Source organism: Rhineura floridana, chromosome 6, assembly GCF_030035675.1.
Source record: "Rhineura floridana isolate rRhiFlo1 chromosome 6, rRhiFlo1.hap2, whole genome shotgun sequence".
In the NCBI taxonomy this organism is placed as follows: Eukaryota; Metazoa; Chordata; class Lepidosauria; order Squamata; family Rhineuridae; genus Rhineura; species Rhineura floridana.
This window is the reverse complement of record NC_084485.1, coordinates 157,229,565-157,248,164: the sequence shown is the minus strand read 5'-3', so window position 1 is coordinate 157,248,164 and position 18,600 is coordinate 157,229,565. Positions and strand designations below refer to the sequence as shown.

General features: G+C 45.4%; 1 protein-coding gene across 4 annotated transcripts in view; it reads right to left on the bottom strand.

Annotated features, from left to right (window-relative positions):
• Positions 1-18,600, bottom strand: part of KIAA1614 (KIAA1614 ortholog) — an 84,212-nt gene that overhangs the window by 44,639 nt on the left and 20,973 nt on the right. For 3 of the 4 annotated variants that reach the window (XM_061634261.1, XM_061634260.1, XM_061634259.1), the window contains exons 4-6: positions 15,168-15,311; positions 9,425-11,175; positions 6,957-7,140 (exon numbers count right to left, since the gene is read on the bottom strand). In XM_061634261.1, the coding sequence (XP_061490245.1) occupies positions 6,957-7,140; positions 9,425-11,175; positions 15,168-15,311 (2,079 nt within the window). Of the gene's footprint in view, positions 1-646; positions 2,258-6,956; positions 7,141-9,424; positions 11,176-15,167; positions 15,312-18,600 lie in introns of those variants that run through there. The other variant, XM_061634262.1, reaches the window with a different exon arrangement.

The following is an 18,600-nucleotide window of genomic DNA, read 5'->3' as shown; positions in this document are numbered from 1 at the left end:
GACTGTGGAAGGGCTTAGCCTTTCACTCAGAACACTGGGGAAAGGGCCTAGTTTGCTACCCAGACTCTTTGGGCAGAAAACGGTGTAGCTCTCTGCTGAGGAACCCCTGTCATTCTGTCTAGTGACTGGGGAAAGGGGCCTAGCTATTTCTCCAGAAGCTTTGGCCAGAGAGATGGCATAGTCCTCGACTGGAATTATGTCCGATCTCTTTCATTGGAAGCAATATTAATTTCCCATTTTTTCCTTAGGCCTGAACAAATACCAGGCTGCTTCCAGGGGCAACAGTGGTATAATGTGGTGGCCCCTCTAAGGGGCCTCAGTGTACCTGAGATATATGAATGGCTTTTCGAGCTACACCTCAAAGCTCTACTCTGTCCTTTTGAACAGTTGCTGGACTTCATGGCCATTGGTGTAAACTTGGCAGACTTTATAACTTAGTGACCCCTATAGGGACCTCAGATATATGAATTGCATGAGCCTCAGTTTTAGGTTTCAGCCCTCCGTATCTCTGTGTGAACCTTTGCAGTCCTTCATAACTGACTGTGTAGAATTTATCCGGTGACTACCATATGGAGGCAGACTTTTTAATCATCCTTGGTAAACAGTGCTTAGCAGAATAACAGAATGCACCTGGTTGCTGGGGGGGGAGTAGTCACCAGCAGATTCCTGGGTGATACTGACTATCTCAAATTCCATGCAGCCTTATTAAGGCTCATTTCGCTGGTCAGCGAACTGGTTTCTGTTCGCTAGCTGTTTGTGTAACTCCCTTCTAGATTAATCACATAGTCTAAACTCATGGTTATTTACATAGTCATCTCTGTCCTGAGGTGCAGTTCACCTGGTAGGTGGGGATTGTCCACTCAAGTCCTGACTGTCGTCAGTACTTCCCTTGGTGACTAATAACAGTTTAACGTTTCATATTACATTTACCAAACATTTAGTTTTAGTAAAGCTTACTTCAGTGTTTACTTTGTGTATCTGGAGCTGGAACAGTCCACCTGACCCCTGCATCTTCCGGTCACGACAACTCCTGCGTGAACCTACATAAAAGCTAGAAAGGGGGCACTGGGGCTTTCCCTTTGGGTGGAGACCATGCTATCACACTATCATTATGTTGGGCAGAGAGACAACTGCAGTCCTTGAGGAGAGCTTACTTCAGTGGGGCTCGGAAGGTCACTGCAGATTGGCTGAGCAGGCACCAAGTGATTCCAGGGGAGTGAAAACTACATCTGGCAGTGTTTCATCTCCTTCAGCTTAGTTTCGACAACTTGACAGTGGAACTGTTTGTTTGAGTCTCAACTCTTGCCTTCCCCGGTACTTCTCGTGGTACCTAGCTAGAAGGGCGGAGTCCGTAGAGGCCCTTCTGAACCCCTGACTGGACGGTCTCCTATTTGGCTCCCTCATGGGCAGAGCACTGTGGAAGTTTCAGTGCTACAGGACCATATGTACTGGCTGCGTAGACTGTGATTCTAATCGGCTTGCCCTCTTAATAGCAGATCCATGGTGGCTGCCACTGAGATCAGATCTTCCTTCGCATGGCCCAGTCTGGCACCCGGATCCCTACCGGTTGAGCCTGATGGCTTGGTGTTGAAGCAGACACAGCTGATCCGCACAGGCCTATCACAGAAGGGTACTGATACTACGTTGGTATCTAGATGGCCATCAACAAATCGCATCTACCAGAATGCATGGTCCGCCTTCTCCAACGGGTATCCTTCCAGGGCTCTTCCACCTTCACAAGCCACATCACAAGTCTTACAGTATCTTCATATAGGTCTGAAGATGGGAGTGACAGCTAACACCTTGTGTCGCCAGGCTTGGTTAGATTACCCTTCGAGTGCTTAACTGGGCTCGCATACGATGATTGTAGGTTCTTTTAGGCAGCTGCCCTCCTTTCTTTGGCAGTGTGGCACCATTTTCCTTCCTGGAGTTTACCAAGGTCCTGCAATCCCTGCAGCGACCTCCTTTGAGCCCCTTAGGTCAGTACCATTGTGACTGTTGCCCTTCAAGGTCCTGTTTCTGGTGGTAGTCATCTCGGTGAGAAGAGTTTCAGAGTTGGGAGCATTGTCATCGGCCTGCCATCTCTGTATCTTCCATAAGGACTCAGTTGTGCTGCGTCCAGATCTGGCCTTTCATCCCAGAGACAGTTTTCCACTGCAACCAGGATATTGTTCTTCCTTCGTTCTGTCCTAAGCCCGTCCATCCACTGGAGAAGGCCTGGAGCTCTTTTGATGTGCGGAGGGTCCTCAAGACCAACCTGTCTCGAACCCAGGATGCAAGATTAACGGATTCACTGTTTGTATCCTTTCACCCACGGACACTAGGAAAAAAGGTTTCTAAATCCGCTTTGTCTTGTTGGTTGCGCGCCTGCATTGCACTGGCTTATGAGTCGCTTAAGCTTCCAGTGCCTAGTAAGATAACAAAGCACTCGACTAGGTCTGCAGCCACTATGGCTGCATTCACAATCAATGCACATCTTGCAAATATTTGCATAGCGGCTGTATGGTCTACTCCAGATTCCTTTATCAAGCATTAGAAGATTGACTGCTAGGCCTCTTCTGAAGCCTCTTTTGGGAAGCATGTTCTACAACAGGTCCTTTCTCATGCGTACGCAGTGGATGGTCCCTCCCTGATGGGGCTGCTTTGGTACATCCCACGTGATGGCATGCTACCTGGGGAAAACGGACCATTGGTCTCACCTGAAGGGTGGTTTTCCCAGGTATCATGCCATCACGGCCCTCCCTGTTGGAGGATACCTGGGTGTTTGTACCACCTTGCATATTATTTCTGTTAAACTTATATTGCGTACAGTGTGTGACTGGGTCAAGACCTTTCTGGTTCTATTAGGAATGAATATGGTTCTGTTAGGAATGAATGTGGTTCGGCATTATTTGGGACAGTGTCTCTGTTTTCCTTGCTAGTAGGCCTGTTGGCCATTGGTTCCTTTTCAAATATCGCACTTCGGCCTTGTCGCAAATGAATTGGAGTGGGAGGGGCATGGACACCGCAGGTCTTGACTTCAGTACATTCTTGCCTTCGGACGCTAGATGGCGCTATTACCCACGTGATGGCATACCGGGGAAAACTACCCTTCAGGTGAGACCAATGGTCCGTTCTCCATCCCTGGTACATTTATTTATTTATTTATTATTCGATTTACATCCCGCCCTTCCTTCCATTAGGAGCCCAGAGTGGCAAACAAAAGCACTAAAGACACTTTAAAACATCATAAACAGAACTTAAAATACATTAAAACAAAACAACTTTAAAAACATTTTATAGCAGGAAGAGTCAGATGCAGACCAGATACAGTGCCTTGAAAAAGTAATCAGACCCCTGACCAATGTCTCATATTACTGAATTACAAATGGTACATTGTAATTTCATTCTGTATATTTTATTTTGAAACATTGAAACTCAACATCAATTATCGTAAGCTGATATTGGTTTTATGTCGGGAAATGTTTGTCAGAAATGTAAAAAAGTGAAACATGTTGCTGGCATATGTACCAGCTTTGCGCACAGTGTTGGAGGAATTTTGACCCATTCTTCTTGGCAGATTTGCTCCAGGTCATTCAGGTTGGTTGGATGTTGCTTGTGGACTGCAATTTTCAAGAGCACCAGAGATTCTCAATGCGATTCAGATCAGGACTTTGACTGGGCCACTGTAGGACATTCACCTTTTTGTTCTTGAGCCACTCCAATGTTGCTTTGGCCTTGTGTTTGGGATTATTGTCCTGCTGAAAAGTGAATTTCTTCTCAAGCTTCAGTTTTTCAGTGGACTGAAGCAGGTTCTCTTGCAGTATTTCCCTGTATTTTTCTCCATCCATCCTTCCTTCAGTTTTAACAAAATGCTCAGTCCCTGCTGATGAGAAGCATCCCCACAGCAGGATGCTGCCACCACCATTCTTCACTGTAGGGATGTTGTGTCTTGAGGCGTGGGCAGTGTTAGGTTTGCGCCACACATAGTGTTTTGAGTTTTGGCCAAAAAGCTCTATCTTGGTCTCATCTGACCACAAAACCTTTTCCCACATTGCAGCTGGGGCATTCTCATGCTTTCTGGCAAACTCCAGACGTGCTTTCAGGTGGTACTTTTTGAGTAACAGCTTCTTTCTTGCCACCCTTCCATACAGGCCAGGGCTATGCAGAGCTCTTGATATGGTTGACTGGTGCACCATTACTCCACTCCCAGCCATTGAACTCTGTAGCTCCTTCAAAGAGATTGTTGTCCTCTCTGTTGCTTCTCTCACAAGTCTCCTTCTTGTTTGAGTGCTGAGTTTTGAGGGACAGCCTTTCCTTGGCAGTGCCAGGGTGGTTTGATGCAGCTTCCACTTTCTGATTATTGATCCAACTGTGCTCACTGGGATATCCAAACACTTGGATATTATTGTGTACCCTTTTCCAAATCTATGCATTTGTGTTACATCATCTCTCACTTCTGTAGAATGTTCTCGGGTCTTCATTTTCCTTCAGATACACAGCCTGACCAATGATCCTTCAACAGCGGGGGTTTTATCCTGTAATTTGATAGCAACTTTAATGGTTCACAGGTGGAGGCCAATGGTAAGGTAATTGTGTCCTTGACAGGACAATTTCTTTCATCTGTGTAAACTGGGAGTTTCCACAGCACAGGGGTTGAATATTTATGCAAGGAACATGTTTGTTTATGTTTCTTATAAACATTTCCCAACATAAAACCAATGTCACCTTACAGTAATTGATTTTGAGTTTCAGTGTTTCAAAATAAAATACACAGAATGTATCATTTGTAATTCAGTAATATGAGAGCATTGGTCAGGGGTCTGATTACTTTTACAAGGCACTGTAAACATGTGCATGTGCAGACTATTTGTCTATCTTGTCCAATATTGTCCAATCTGGCAGCAGCTCTCTGGGATCTCAGGCACAGGTTTTACTTGTCATGTGCTCACAGGGGTTTTTAACCTGGGACTTCCTTTTTGCATAGAGATGGGGTCCCCACTTAAATCCCTGCTTAGCCACTGATGGTCTTGGGCATGTCTCTTACAGTCTAAGCCTACTTTGTTGAAAGGAAAAACAACAAGTAGTGGTTTATAATGTTGGGTGCCCTTACTGGCCAAGCCAAAACTGGAAATGCCAGACCCTGCCTAGGAAGTCTTCCTCTTCTAGCAATCATCTCCCCGCCTCACAAACACCACCATAGGCCTTCCCCTCAGGAAAGGCTGGCCAGGAGTGGGGAAGACACATGCTTGCTTTGATGCTGCTGTGTGGAAGCACCCTAATGGGAAAGTGATGGCTTGATTGCTACTGGGCACCTTCATGTAGTGGTGCCCAAGCTATCCCATATGTGGGCCTCTCCTTCTCCATGCATGCCCATTTGGCCCTGTGTGGCCAAGGCACTCCGGACACCTTGACTACGTCACTGCTAAACCGCCCCAGTCTCCCTCCTACTTCGTTGCTCAGGAGTGGGCAGGGACTGCTATGTAACTGCCAGGGATGATCCCTGCTGCCCAGCTCTGCAACTTCAATGCAGGAAGAAGTCACTTCTCCTCCTCACCAGAGGGTGGCATCATCCTCACCAAGGTGAATGTGGGGGAGCATAACTGCTGAAACCTGGATAATCCCTTGTACTTGGGAGGAATGATGCCGATGTGATAAAACAGAATGAGCCCAACAGAAGGCTCAAAAAGGCTCAGCAGCGTCAAACTGAAACACTGGGAAATGGGCAGAACTATCACTGTGCCACAGAACATCATTCAAGAAACAACGGTAGTTTCTTCTTCTTCTTCTTCTTGTTTTAAAGAACAAGTTTCTTGTAATGTAAAGACAAAAACATACATCCAGCTCCTGATAGGTAGCAGCTCCTCCCATTGGAGGTCTATTTTTATCCTCATTTGTGCTGCACTTTTTCATGAAAATGGAAGGGTGGTGGCAAGAGGGAAGTATTATACCAAGCATGCAAACTACATACATTTAATAGATTTGAATACATTGACTTATTCCAGGGGTGGGAACTGGATCTGGCTGGTGGGTCAGATCATTATCTCCCATATACCTTATGGGCACAGTCTGACATCAGGTGACATTTTCTGCCTGCAGGGATCTTCAAAAGCCCCTTTCAAAGAGCTATCTTGCCCATTACTTTGCATAGGGTTTTGCAAGAACCACTTGTCAGCAATGCCTGCGAAACCCCTTCCAGCTGAGCCAGGGTTCTACCTGTGCCACAGGTAAGGTGGGCATGGCTTTGCCAAAACTGCCAGGCAGGTCAAACACAGAAGGCTGGGGGGGGCTAATTAGATCTACAGGCTAGAGGTTCCCCACCTCTGCTTTACTCTAATCACATAATTTTTTTTGTTACAGAATTGGCATTTTCATGGGCACCTCGACAGTCCTCTAGAAGGGTTGCCAACTAACCATAAAAAAAAATCCCAGAATCTTCTTGCTCCCACACTTTCAGGCCAATTACCACAAATGTGAGACTTGGGTAGGACACTTTCTGCACATTTTCCTTATACCCTCCTTTAAGTAAAAAGTTTAGATATGTACGTTATTTTAAAGATAAATCTGAAGATTCAGATACGGTGCTTGCAATATTATGTTGGCTGGGCTGGACTCCAGGGACTAGGGTTCCTTATTTTAATTTAACTTTATTATATTTGGTGTATAGTCTTCCTCACCCCAAGGACTCAAGATAACGAAGAAAAATCCTTGCAATATACTGATTAAATACTGTCTCGCTATATTCCTGGCCACCAAAAACCAATTTGAGAAAAGGTCACACACTACCAGACCTGAGCTTTGGCTAATCTTCATCAGAATAGGAGGGAAATTCCAGAATGGAGGAGCAAGCCAAGATAAGACCTCTGTGTGCCCTTGTGGATCCTGACTTTAGAGAAAGATGTGAACTCATGGCTAGCCCCTGCTCCGTCGGCACCCCATCCCATTGCTTCCTGACCATGTGTGGCGTGTTTACTCACTGTTGGGCTTTACTTGCTTGTTCTGGCTCTGCCTTTTGGACCTCTGCAGCTGAAGCCTCCCTGCTGATGGACTGAGCGGAAGTTGTAAAGTTGGCCTCCTCAGTTGTCAGGGAAAGACTCATGGCAGTGGAACTGATGGCACTGGGAGTAGCAGGGGGAACACCACATGCTAAGGAAGATGGACCTATTGAGACAACGCAAACACTTCCAATGGCTGCTGCTTAAAAACTCTGGGAGTGGACTAGCACCTTCAGCTAGTCTGCCAGAGCATATCAGATCAGTGCAGATTAGTATACAGAACATCATCAACACCTTGTTTGTATGAAACCTTGATAACATATCTTCTCATCTCATACCAAATGCTACCCTGTACATTGGAGGGCTCCAGTTTTGAGGATCTAAGAGTATATTTTTCCCTTACATGCTTAGTTTGATACCAGCTTGACTGTCATGCTTCCCCCCCCAACCCCCTCCCAGAGAACTGTAGTTTGGGGAGGGTACTGAGAATTTCATTATTCCCTTGCTTCACTCCTTGCATCCCAAACCCTGTAAATATTATAATTTCCCATGAGATTGTAAGGATTACTAAATCACTTTGACACAGTCTAAGTACACCTTTAACTTTTTAAGTTAAAGAAATAGGATGGCATTCAACTAAGTTGCTCCATCAGCGTAAGGATTTCCATTTGCACAACTGAACTTCCCCCCCTTCCTCCCTTCATTTGCCCTCCAATTCTGTTCTGAGGGTTCCCCCCCAATTCTCTGCAGTAGATTTGGAGGACACATGGGGGGAATGGGGGGGGAGTTCTGTCACACAAGCAGAAATCCTTGCACTGATGGAACAAGTTAGCTGGATGCTTTCCAGAGGTTTTGGAGAAATAGGTTTAAAATAGGAGCAGTGAAAAAGGATCTGAAACATGAAGAAAAGCCTGATCTATTAAATTATTAATTCCTAACCTTTATAATTTCTGGATGCCCCGTGGTAAGATTTGCCTAAGGCATATCTCCAGTTTGTCACATCTGAGAATAATGATTTCAGGATCTAACTATGTACAAAAGTGCAAAACAGGCCAATCACTGCAGTTTGACAACTATAATGTCCATAAATATATACAAACAGCAGACAACTACTATGTGCAGTCTGGTTGTGGCCAATGAAGAGTTCATTTAGCTCCTCTGGAAGAGTGAAAAATATGAGAGAGGAATTACTTGGAAAGGATGAGCCTGTCCAAGCTTTTTCTGAGAATTCCCTGAAAAAGCTAGGAAAGAACAAGCCCATTCTAAATCAAGATGTGGGGAACTTGTCCATATTTAGCAGCAAATGGGGTTTTCCAGAATTTGCCTATTATATCACAAGTGATTAATCTTAAAGCCTGAAAAATGTGAAGAAAATCTGATTTTGAGATACGCTTATGATCTGTTAACATTTCCATCTAACACCTGGAACCCAAGATGCTTATTGGTTCTTTTTCATCTATCATATCTCCTGTTCAGGTATTTCATAGAATCATAGAATAGTAGAACTGGAAGGGGCCTATAAGGCCATCAAGTCCAACCCCCTGCTCAATGCAGTTTTATAACCATATTTCTTTTTTTTTTTGCTTGGGATTGGACCTATGTTTTAATAGTGAAGTAAATATTCATTTGCATTCCCCTATAGCTCAATCCAATGATTTCCAGCATTCCCACAGCTGTGTAGTTCAGGACAACATCTTGTGCCTCACCATTTCCCATTCCTGCAAGTAAGTTTTCTATAGCCCTGATGGCTGTAGCAGTAGATTTGGAAAGCAGCAGGCAATCTATGAAAGGCCCGCTTTATATTTTTCTTCTTTGCACAGCACGTTGTTAAACAATAGAATTTGCTGCCCCATGATTCTGTGATAACCACAAACGAGGATTGCTTTAAAAGGGAAACTCATGGAGAATAAAGCTAGCTATCCATGGCTACTAGTCATGATGGCTATATGCTACCACCAGGACCAGATGCACCATGCTTTTGAACCCCAGTTGCTGGGGAACAAGCCCCGCGCGTGGGTTTCCCAGAAGCATCTGGTTGGCTATTGTAGGAAGCGGGATACTGGATTGCAATGGAGGCCTTTGGTCAGATCCAGCAGGGCTCCTCTTCTGTTCCGGGGGGGGAGGGGGGAGTATGAGGGGGCTTTGTGTGTCCCGTCCAGCTATCCTCCCTTCAATTTAAACATGTTTTCCTATCCTTGCTTCTTTACCCTTGCTTGTTTATTGCTCCTCTCTTGCTACTCCAAAGCTACCCTTAATCAAAATTTGTGCAAAAAAAAATTCATGTTCAGAGTAAGGGATGCAAAGTAAGCACATTCATGCAAGTTCAAAGGCTTTGAATAAACCCATCTCATTTACATAAATTATCTCGAGTACAACATCTGAGTTGCTTTGCTGAAGAGCCTCCCATCATGCGCTCTTTCCAGTTGTCAAAGGTCATCATGATCTCTTACCTTGATTTTTCCCCAGCTTCTGACTGTCCTGGCACTGTTCCTCCTCCCTGCTCTTCACAGTAGCTGTCACTAAGGTTTTCGGTTGGTGCTTGGCGTGTGTGTTATTGCAATTATTGGTAGATAAGACCAGCAGTTGACTCTTGGAGAGCACCTTTGGATTCTGCAGGCCATTCTGTTCCTTCAGCCCAGACACACACACATGCCGGAAGCTATTAGGGGAAGGTGAGTAAATTGATAGTTCATTGGCTTGTTCCATCCACCTAGGATCCTGGTTGGTCAGCTTGTGGCAGCCAGTCAAAACAGCCCTCCTGTAAGGCACAGGGGAAGAATGGGCTTTTCCAGTAGCAGGTGGCACAGGAACTTGGTTCACCAGGCTGTGGTTGGCAGCCATTTGTTCAGTTAACTGCTGGGAAGGCCCCTTTACTTGCCTGGTTTGATTTAAATGGTTTGTTGGCTTATGATTGCAATTGCGAGTTTCCACTGGCTTCCCGCTCACAGAATCTGTTACATCATCAGGGACCAGATGGGAAGGCACCGGTTGTGAGTGGACAGTGGGTATGGGTTGCCTCAACGGGGCTTTGGACACCTTTGTGTGCTCTTGCATCCTGCCCTTCTTTTCCAGTTGATTTAGATCTATAGGCTGGCTGCTTCCGGGAAAGACTTCTGCCTTGCTGGCTGCCATTTTGATAACCTGATCTCCTACCGCAGAGGCCCCCTTAAAAAAACAGTTGTCTTCTTCATTAGCGCTTGATCTAATTTCCCCTTTGCTAAGGCTAGGCACATTATCCCAGAGTTCCCCACCCCTAGCACTGCCGCTGCCACTTGCACCGTGCCTCTCCCCTGCGGCCTTCCTGTTCTTGGTTCCCTTCTGTGAAGGACAAAATGGGTAGAGATCTGGACCAGGCCCACTATGCCAGTGGCTTTTGACCACTGGTTGCTGGTTGCTGATACCAGCCTCTTCACTGTCTGTCCTGTAACTGTCTGATGTGTCAGTGGTGCTGTCTAAAGCTGAATCCACATCATCTATGCAAGACATTTCCCCAGTGTAAGTCTCCCTGATGCGTTCTGTGCAAACACGCTGCCGAGAGGGAAGAATCCACAGCGGAGTTCCTTTGGGACCCAAAGTCCTTGTTTGCGAGTCTTCCTGGGAAGCATTAATCTCTTTGTTTTCATTGGCCTGACGTAGCTCTTTGCTTTTTGGGGGGATATTTTGTAATATCTGACCCATGCCATTCCCAGGCTGGTTTACTCCAGTATCTGGATTCTGACTGGCTGACAAATTCTTGACATAAGAGCCACAGGCACTGGACTTCCCTTCTTCATTGACCGCCAGAGGTTTCCTCTTTTCAGAGCGCCCCCTGCCGCTTTGGTGAGCAAGCACTCCTGCTGCCTGCCCAGTGCTCTGCTGTTCCCAACCAGGTTTGCTGGTGCTGTTCTCTTTGGGGTGGAGCTCACCATTTATGTAATCGGAAAGATCTGGTTTGGAGACCAGCGGGCTGCGACCTAGAGACAGAAGAACTGAATCCAAGACCCGCTTCTGGCGCTGCTGCAGACGTTCTAAGTAGCGGACCTCAGCATCCCGTGCAGACTCATCTTCAAAACGTACTCGGGATGGGGATGGCCCTCGCTTCCTTTGGTGATCACAGTTGGATTCCCCGCTAGACGAGTCGCTCAGGTTCCCACTGGTATGGGAGTCTCCATCCTTCAGAGCAAAGCTCTCTGCATCTGCAGCAGAGATCCCACAGCCATCCCTGAGGCACAAAACAAAGAGAGAAACTGTGGACCTGGTCACACCTCCACTTTATCTGCTTTCAAATGCTGGGTAGAAGGCACAATTTGGCTTAATGGACACCTGTCAGGCCTTGGGGATGTTATTTGTGACTTCTCTACCTAAGCTGATCTCCTTTCTTCCAAGAACCATTCAGCAGGATAGATGCATCCTGATAGCCTTGGAAGCATCACACCAACATTGAAACTGGCATATACCACATTAGAATCCTAATGCTGTGCCAATACTCTCCGTTACTGCATTCTCACAATAGCAGGAAGCAGTACAAAGGGTTACCCTGAAAGACCAGGTCCGCAGTCTTGGGGTAATCCTTGACTCCGGGCTGACTATGGAGGCCCAGGTTTCATCGGTGTGCCGAGCAGCTTGGGGTCAATTGCATCTCATACGAAGGCTGCAACCCTACCTTCCTGTACATCAGCTCCCACTCGTAGTACACGCTCTGGTCACCTCTCGTTTAGATTACTGCAATGCGCTCTACGTGGGGTTACCCTTGAAAACAGTCCGGAAATTACAGCTGGTACAAAATACGGCGGCTCATTTACTTACGAATAGCCGCCGTTATGATCATATTACTCCAGTGCTCTACAATCTACACTGGCTTCCAGTTGCTTTCCGGGCTCAATTCAAGGTGTTGGTATTAACCTTTAAAGCCCTGTACGGTGTCGGCCCAGCATATCTGATGGAGAGCCTCCACCGTCACAAATTGAGCCGCCCTACAAGATCTGCCACGCAGGGCCTTCTCTCAGTTCCACCAACTAAAGTGGCTAGGTTGGTGAGGACTCGAGAGAGAGCTTTCTCTGTGGCGGCCCCCTCGCTCTGGAACTCCCTCCCAATAGATCTTCGTCATGTCCCTTCCCTGGATCTATTTCGCCGGGGCCTGAAGACTTGGCTGTTTAATCAGGCCTTTGCAACCTTTGAGACCTCTAAGGTGAATCAGCCTTGAACTAAAATGTTGATAAATCTATCATATTGTAAACTTTGTATTGTACTGTACTGACTATATTTATTATTGTGTTTTATTGTTCGCCGCCTAGAGTGGCCATTGGCCAGATAGGCGGCTTATAAATTAAAGTTTATTATTATTATTATTATTATTACTACTTGGAACTTATGGATGTGCACTGGTTAGGACTGACCAACAGTTTGTGCTCTGCAGAGCCAATGGTTTCAGAGTCTCATCCCTGAAAAAACACGTGCTAGCAAACTGGTGAGATGAACGTACTCTTCTAAAATCAAGGGTGGTATGGGACTGGATAACCAAGCACCAGCACCACTCTTGACCAATGCACAGCAACTGCACAAGCAATCAGATGGTGCTATTAAAGAGGCCTTACTGAAGCCTTCAATTTTGAAACAGAAGATACCAGAGGGTCAAGGACTGGTCCCAGGAAGATCTCCTCTCCAAACACTGACCAAGCCCAGACCTACTTGGCCTACTTCTGCCTGTAAAACTAAGGGCCTTTAGAGTCTAGACCAGGACTAGGGAGCCCTTTTCAGCTCGTGGGCCAGAGGCAAAAGTAGATGGAGCAACAAATACCAATTCTACCTTTCTACTGAAGGCGAGTTTCTACACATACCCCTCTCTATCCTCCATCCAGGCATCACATTCCAAGCCAGGCAAACACCTCATGGAGGGTGTGAAGCAGGGCTGGGGAGAAAGGAAAGTCCTGAGGGCTAGAGAGACAAAGACGCCTGAAGGGCTGCATTTGGACCCTGGGACTGAGGTTTCCCCACCCTGCTCTAGACCGTTATCTGGGCCTAACCAAAAAAAAAAAGGAGAAAAGAATGAATATTTTATAATGGACCACTTTTCAATTTATTGTCTGGGGGTGGGGTGGGGGGTGCAAGGTTCAGCAAGGTCCAAAGCTCTGCTTTTGGATACTTTCAAATGTGATTTAAAAAAAAAAAGAGTACGTCTTAACAGTATTTGTTTTGTTGTAATTTCCTTTTCCTGTTTCAATCATTTGTTGGATCCAGAGTGTTCCTTCTATTTGTGGAAGGGACCGATATCCAGCAGGGGCGACCACTGGAAGAAATGGGCAGAGGGGGAAGCCAATTTTTGCAGATTTCTCCTTCTCTCTATAACTCCCCATGCCACTCCACACACAAGAATTGCCCCCCCCCTAGCAGGTTCTGTGCATGGTAGCTCAGGATCCAAGCTAATGACCATAGTAAAGTTATCAAGCAGCCACTCCCTTTTAAAGAGGAAGGATTTCTGCCTTAGGCTTGTGTATCTGTATACTGCTTATAATAAAGCCATTCCATCTATTATCTATTTTATATTCTGCCCTTCCTCCTAAGGAGCCTACAGCAGCAAACACATAAGGAGTCAAATGAGTTGGCCGGTGCATACGGTTCTAAAGAAAACCCGCATAGAAGGCGTGTGTGTGTGTGTGAGGGGCTGGGGGGGATGCCCACTGCCACTGTGCTTTCCTAAACAGTGCCCCAGTTGCTTCTGAAGCAGTAGCACCACACAGCATCTCCCTCGCAAGCTAGGCTCAATAGTAGACACACACGTTTCATTTGTACTGTGGTCAGCTAGCCTGGATTAGCTGCTTGATTCATTCTACTCCCTGGAGCTAATAGGAAAAACTTTTCTTGCGATTTGTTCTTAAACTCATTCTCAGTGTTAGGGGTGGATACCACAAGTCAGTTTTCAGTCAGGCCAAGACATAGCCAGCAGCCACATAAGTTTCTGAGATCCAGGTGATCATTTGCATAGGACACTGAGCATCTGTGCTATCTGAACTGATCCCACAGGAGGAAGAATACAGAGCAATAATGGAGGGGATAGGGGAAATTTAGCTGGTGGAGGATTTGATATGCTTAGTTTTACTCTAGGGATTGTGTTTGATACTGTTCTGCAAACATGAGAAGTGTGCCTTGATGCCAAAATATTATAGCTGATGCCTCTCTTGTTGTCATGAAATGAAAAGACAATCAATATAATCCTCCAGATTCAGTATCTCTGCATAAGCTGCTGGGGTGTTTGGCATAAGGGAGGGAGAATGTGTTCCTGTAGCGCTTATGATAATCTTTGATGTGCTAGCTATGTGAGAGTGAGCGATACCCTCATCTATTGTACAACAAATATCAGTGCACTGGTTTGTTTAGCATTAAACAAGAGTTTCACATGAGATCCAGTGACTTGCCACACATTTTTAAACACCATGTCAAACTATGCTTTTCCTACTATGCTGGGAGACATTTGGCTGTCACAATTGTGCCCAACATTTTCCTCTGAATCTTATTATAAAAAGTTCAGTCACATGGAGTACAATAATGTTACATTTATGATTATATTTTTGTAAAAAACCAGCTAGTGGTCTAGCCTCCTGGAGAGTTTCAGTAATTATGTATACATGAATCATATCAATGGTGTGAACAAGATTTCACTCCAATTTGTGTCATTCCAAAATTCTACTTTTCATCATGTACATCATTTTTCTGGCTCAGAATCAATACACACACACACACCCCAATTCCTGGGATGCGCTCTTTGTTCCATCTGCGACATGCATAGTACCTCACTCCTACAATAGCTTAGACTGCCCAGTATGTGCTAATAGTCTGGGGAGATGAAATAAGACAGACAAGATAGTACCCATCAATTTGGGAGGGGGGTTGGCTGGCAGAAAATCCCCCCAATATTAGGTACAAATGTATTCATCATGTACAGCAAACAGCTACACAGTTGGAGTGTATCATATTTTAGGGGTGGGGGAATATAGATGTGAATGCTCAGGAGAAAAACAGCACAAGTGGTTTAAAGGTGTGAAAAATAAATAGGCAAGGAAACAAGTTTGTGTGCGCAAGTAGCAAGAGCTTGAATTAAGTACCACAGACTAGACACACAGCACAGATCCTTCTTTTCCGCCCTCTTCCCTGCTGTACCTCCCAGGCACAGAGTCCCCCTGAGAGCAATGGCTATGACAGGAAAATTATTGGCCTTACCTCCTTTCCGGAGGGGCAGTAGGCAGAATGTTATGGCTGGCTCGGAGGGGGTTCGTCCTGGCCTTCATACGAGCTTTCTGCAGCAGTTGCTTGGCCTGCTCATGCCTGGGACTCAGCTCCAGCTCCTGGTTGGGAACAAAGGCCCTGCAGGCAAAGCAGCAGGGAGCAAGGAAGCAGCGGAGGATTAGGAAAAAAATAACAAGGATTAAAGAGTGGTTTAACAGTGACGGCGGCAGCAGTGTAGTGCAGAGACAACACACTCATAGAGGTTGGGTTTAGGTACCCTGCAGCAGCCTGGGCTGATACTAGGTGGCAAACTACTAGGCCAAGATATCACTAACTGGGCCCCTGGCAAGACAGCTCTCAAAACTGATTCCTAGCACAGCAGTAATCCAAACTGACTAGGATGCAAGCAGTAAGAAAGCCTATAAAGGATCAAGATGTTTAGGGCAGATTACTGAAATTCATAAATTAAAGACTAAGACAGCCACTCACTTGTATATGAGAAAAAGTAAAAGGATGTACTTAGTAGTGACTTAAAAACTCTCCCCCCCCCGACAGCTGAGTGGTCATGCATGCACATTTTAAAAAAAAAATGGGAGGGGGCACTCTAAACGCTAGAGCAGAAGACGACACATTCTTCAACGAAAAAAAGATTGATAAACATTTCAAAAATCCTATCACCACTGCCTTCAACTACATGCACACTTACGTGAGTCAAGCCTTCTTTTTCACTGTTAAAAACTGTCTAAAGAAAAGTTGACAAATTGTTCCAGTCACTGGGGTGGGAAGAATTGAGTGCTGCATCATAATTGCAGATATGACGTCAGGTACATCCTGCAGGTACCCACAACAGGCAAACAAACATCTTCTGAATATAGTACTAGTTGTGTTGCTGGGAGCCAGTTCTAGCTGCGCCAAATAAGCTTGAAAAACTGAGCTTACCACAGATGGTGGCAGGACAGAAAAAGTCAACAATAGGCCCTCTCTGCAATATTGCTTCCGCATTCCAGAATTATATCACCTCAGATTTATGGAGACTCTATCCTAGCCTATTTCTGGCTTAAAGAAAAACCATACAAACAAAACAAGGAAAGCCACCAAGTAGTGTAGTAGTGTATTCATCCAAGGCATTTTGAACACAAGGCTCTTCTTGCTTCAGGAAAGTAATCCATTAAAAAAAGAAAAGAAAAACCACACGCTATCTGCCTAGATCAGGTGTTCTATTTAACTATTCCCCTGAAAAAGGTCCCATGCTTGAAATAAGTTGGGACTATTGTGTAGTATATACCGACTTGTACCATTCTGGATTCATTCTCTTTCTTTTCTGAACAGATACTTGTATCCTGCCGTTCCTCCAAGAAGCTCAGAGTGGCATGCATGGCTTTCTTTCTTCACATTCTATCCACACAGCATTCCTGTACAGCAGGCTAAGCAGAGAGACAGTGACTGACTAACAGGCCAACTAGTGAGCTTCACTGGTGAGCACTATTTGAACTCAGGTGCCAACAGGGCCAACCTATCCACACTTACTAGGAAGTAAGCTCCAGTGGCATTTACTACTGAGTAAGCATTCTTAGGATTGCATTGTAAAATCAGAGTCTATAGCTACTATAACAGACTGGTTAAGAACACAGGAAACTGCCCCAAACTGAGTCAGGTTCTTGGCCCAGCTAGCTCTGTATAGCCTACACCAGTAGCCTTCAACTGTTTCAAACCCAGGACCCACCTTTAAGCTAAACATGCAGCTAGAGACCCATTTCTTTTTCCTATATATTTGTCTGGGTAGTAATGTTGCTGTTGTGACCCATCTTAGATCAGGCCTTGACCTTGTAGTAGGCCCCTACCCACTAGTTGAAGACCAATTATCTACACTGACTGGCAGCAGCTCTTCAGGATGTCAGACTGGAGTCTTTCCCAGTCCTACCTGGAGATGCTGGGGATCGAACCTGGAATCTTAGGCATGCAAAGCAGATGTTCTACCACTGAGTTATGGTCCTTCCCCTTGAGCAGCAGCCCTTCCCCTAAACTTGATCAGTGGCACCCCCCGCTAATGAGCCTAGTTCACAGCACCCCCCCTATATAGCTACCTGTCAGGTATGCTTTAAGTTGGATTCCTGCATTGAGCAGGGGGTTGGACTTGATGGCCTTATAAGCCCCTTCCAACTCTACTATTCTTTGGCTGCTGATGCCCTAAGCATTGTCCTACAATGGTTTTCTTTAGCCATCCCTACCTTGTCTCAGCTGCTGATTTTGGAGCACTGTGTTATACGTGTGTGTGTGCGCTCATCATCTTACCATATGCACTATCTCACCCTGTGATCCATTTCTTTCTTCCTACTCACCCCTACTCAGCACACCAATATGCATGTCACTATGACCGTCCCCTATTGGTCCTCACCATAATCTTCATTATTATTTTAATCAGCTCAGAGTCACTTCAGCTGGCCTAAGCGTAAGCTTTTCAGCGCAGCAGCAGGCACATCTTGCACTGCGCACAACAAGGCCTTTGATATGCACACATCTTAATCTGCTGAGTATTTTCAGAATGAATAGCACAATGCACTCAACCACTGTTTTATGGAGAAAACATTCCCCCAGTGATGTCAAGAAGCCCCCTGAGGAATTTCACTTCCTTCAAAATCTCTCCGATTCTGGTGTGGTGACCTCCACTTTGGCCCAAGGAGTCACACAATGGCACCAGCAACTTCTTTTCTGTGGGCACACTGAGAGATCCTAATCTCCCACCTTCATTGATGAGTGAGTATCCAGATTAGGGATGGGGTCCATTGGTCAGTGCCTGTTTGAAAGCATTCCAATGACCTAACAGGCTGTTATCGATTCAAGTTCATTCTTTGCCCACTAGCCCCTGCTTTTACTGATCTGTGGTTTTTTTCCGCTCAGAAGAAAAATCAATATTAATACACTATTTTAAAAGGAAATACCAATATTTTTAAAGGAAATATCAATAAATTATCTTTTTACATTTGATGTTTTAGAGGCAGATTTTTTAAAAAATGCTTGTTTTCAAAAACAGCTGCAGAAATTTTTCTATATTAAAATCCGATCCTCAACGATTGAGAATAAGCAAATTAGTGGAAATTTTTGTACCGAATCCAAATTGCGCAGAATTCTAGTGAATTCCTAATCCACACAAAGGGCAACTTCAACTGCGCCTGTTCCTTGAGCTGTCTGATCTGGCCACGGTGACACATGCCTTAGTTACATCCCGTTTAGATTACTGTAACACGCTCTACGTGGGGCTGCCTCTGAAGACTGTTTGGAAACTTCAGTTGGTACAACGTGCTGCAGCCAGAATGCTAACTGGGGCTGGTTACAGGGACCGTACTACCCCCCTGTTAAAAAAGCTCCACTGGTTGCCAGTCTGTTTCCAGACACAATTCAAAGTGCTGGTGGTGACCTATAAAGCCCT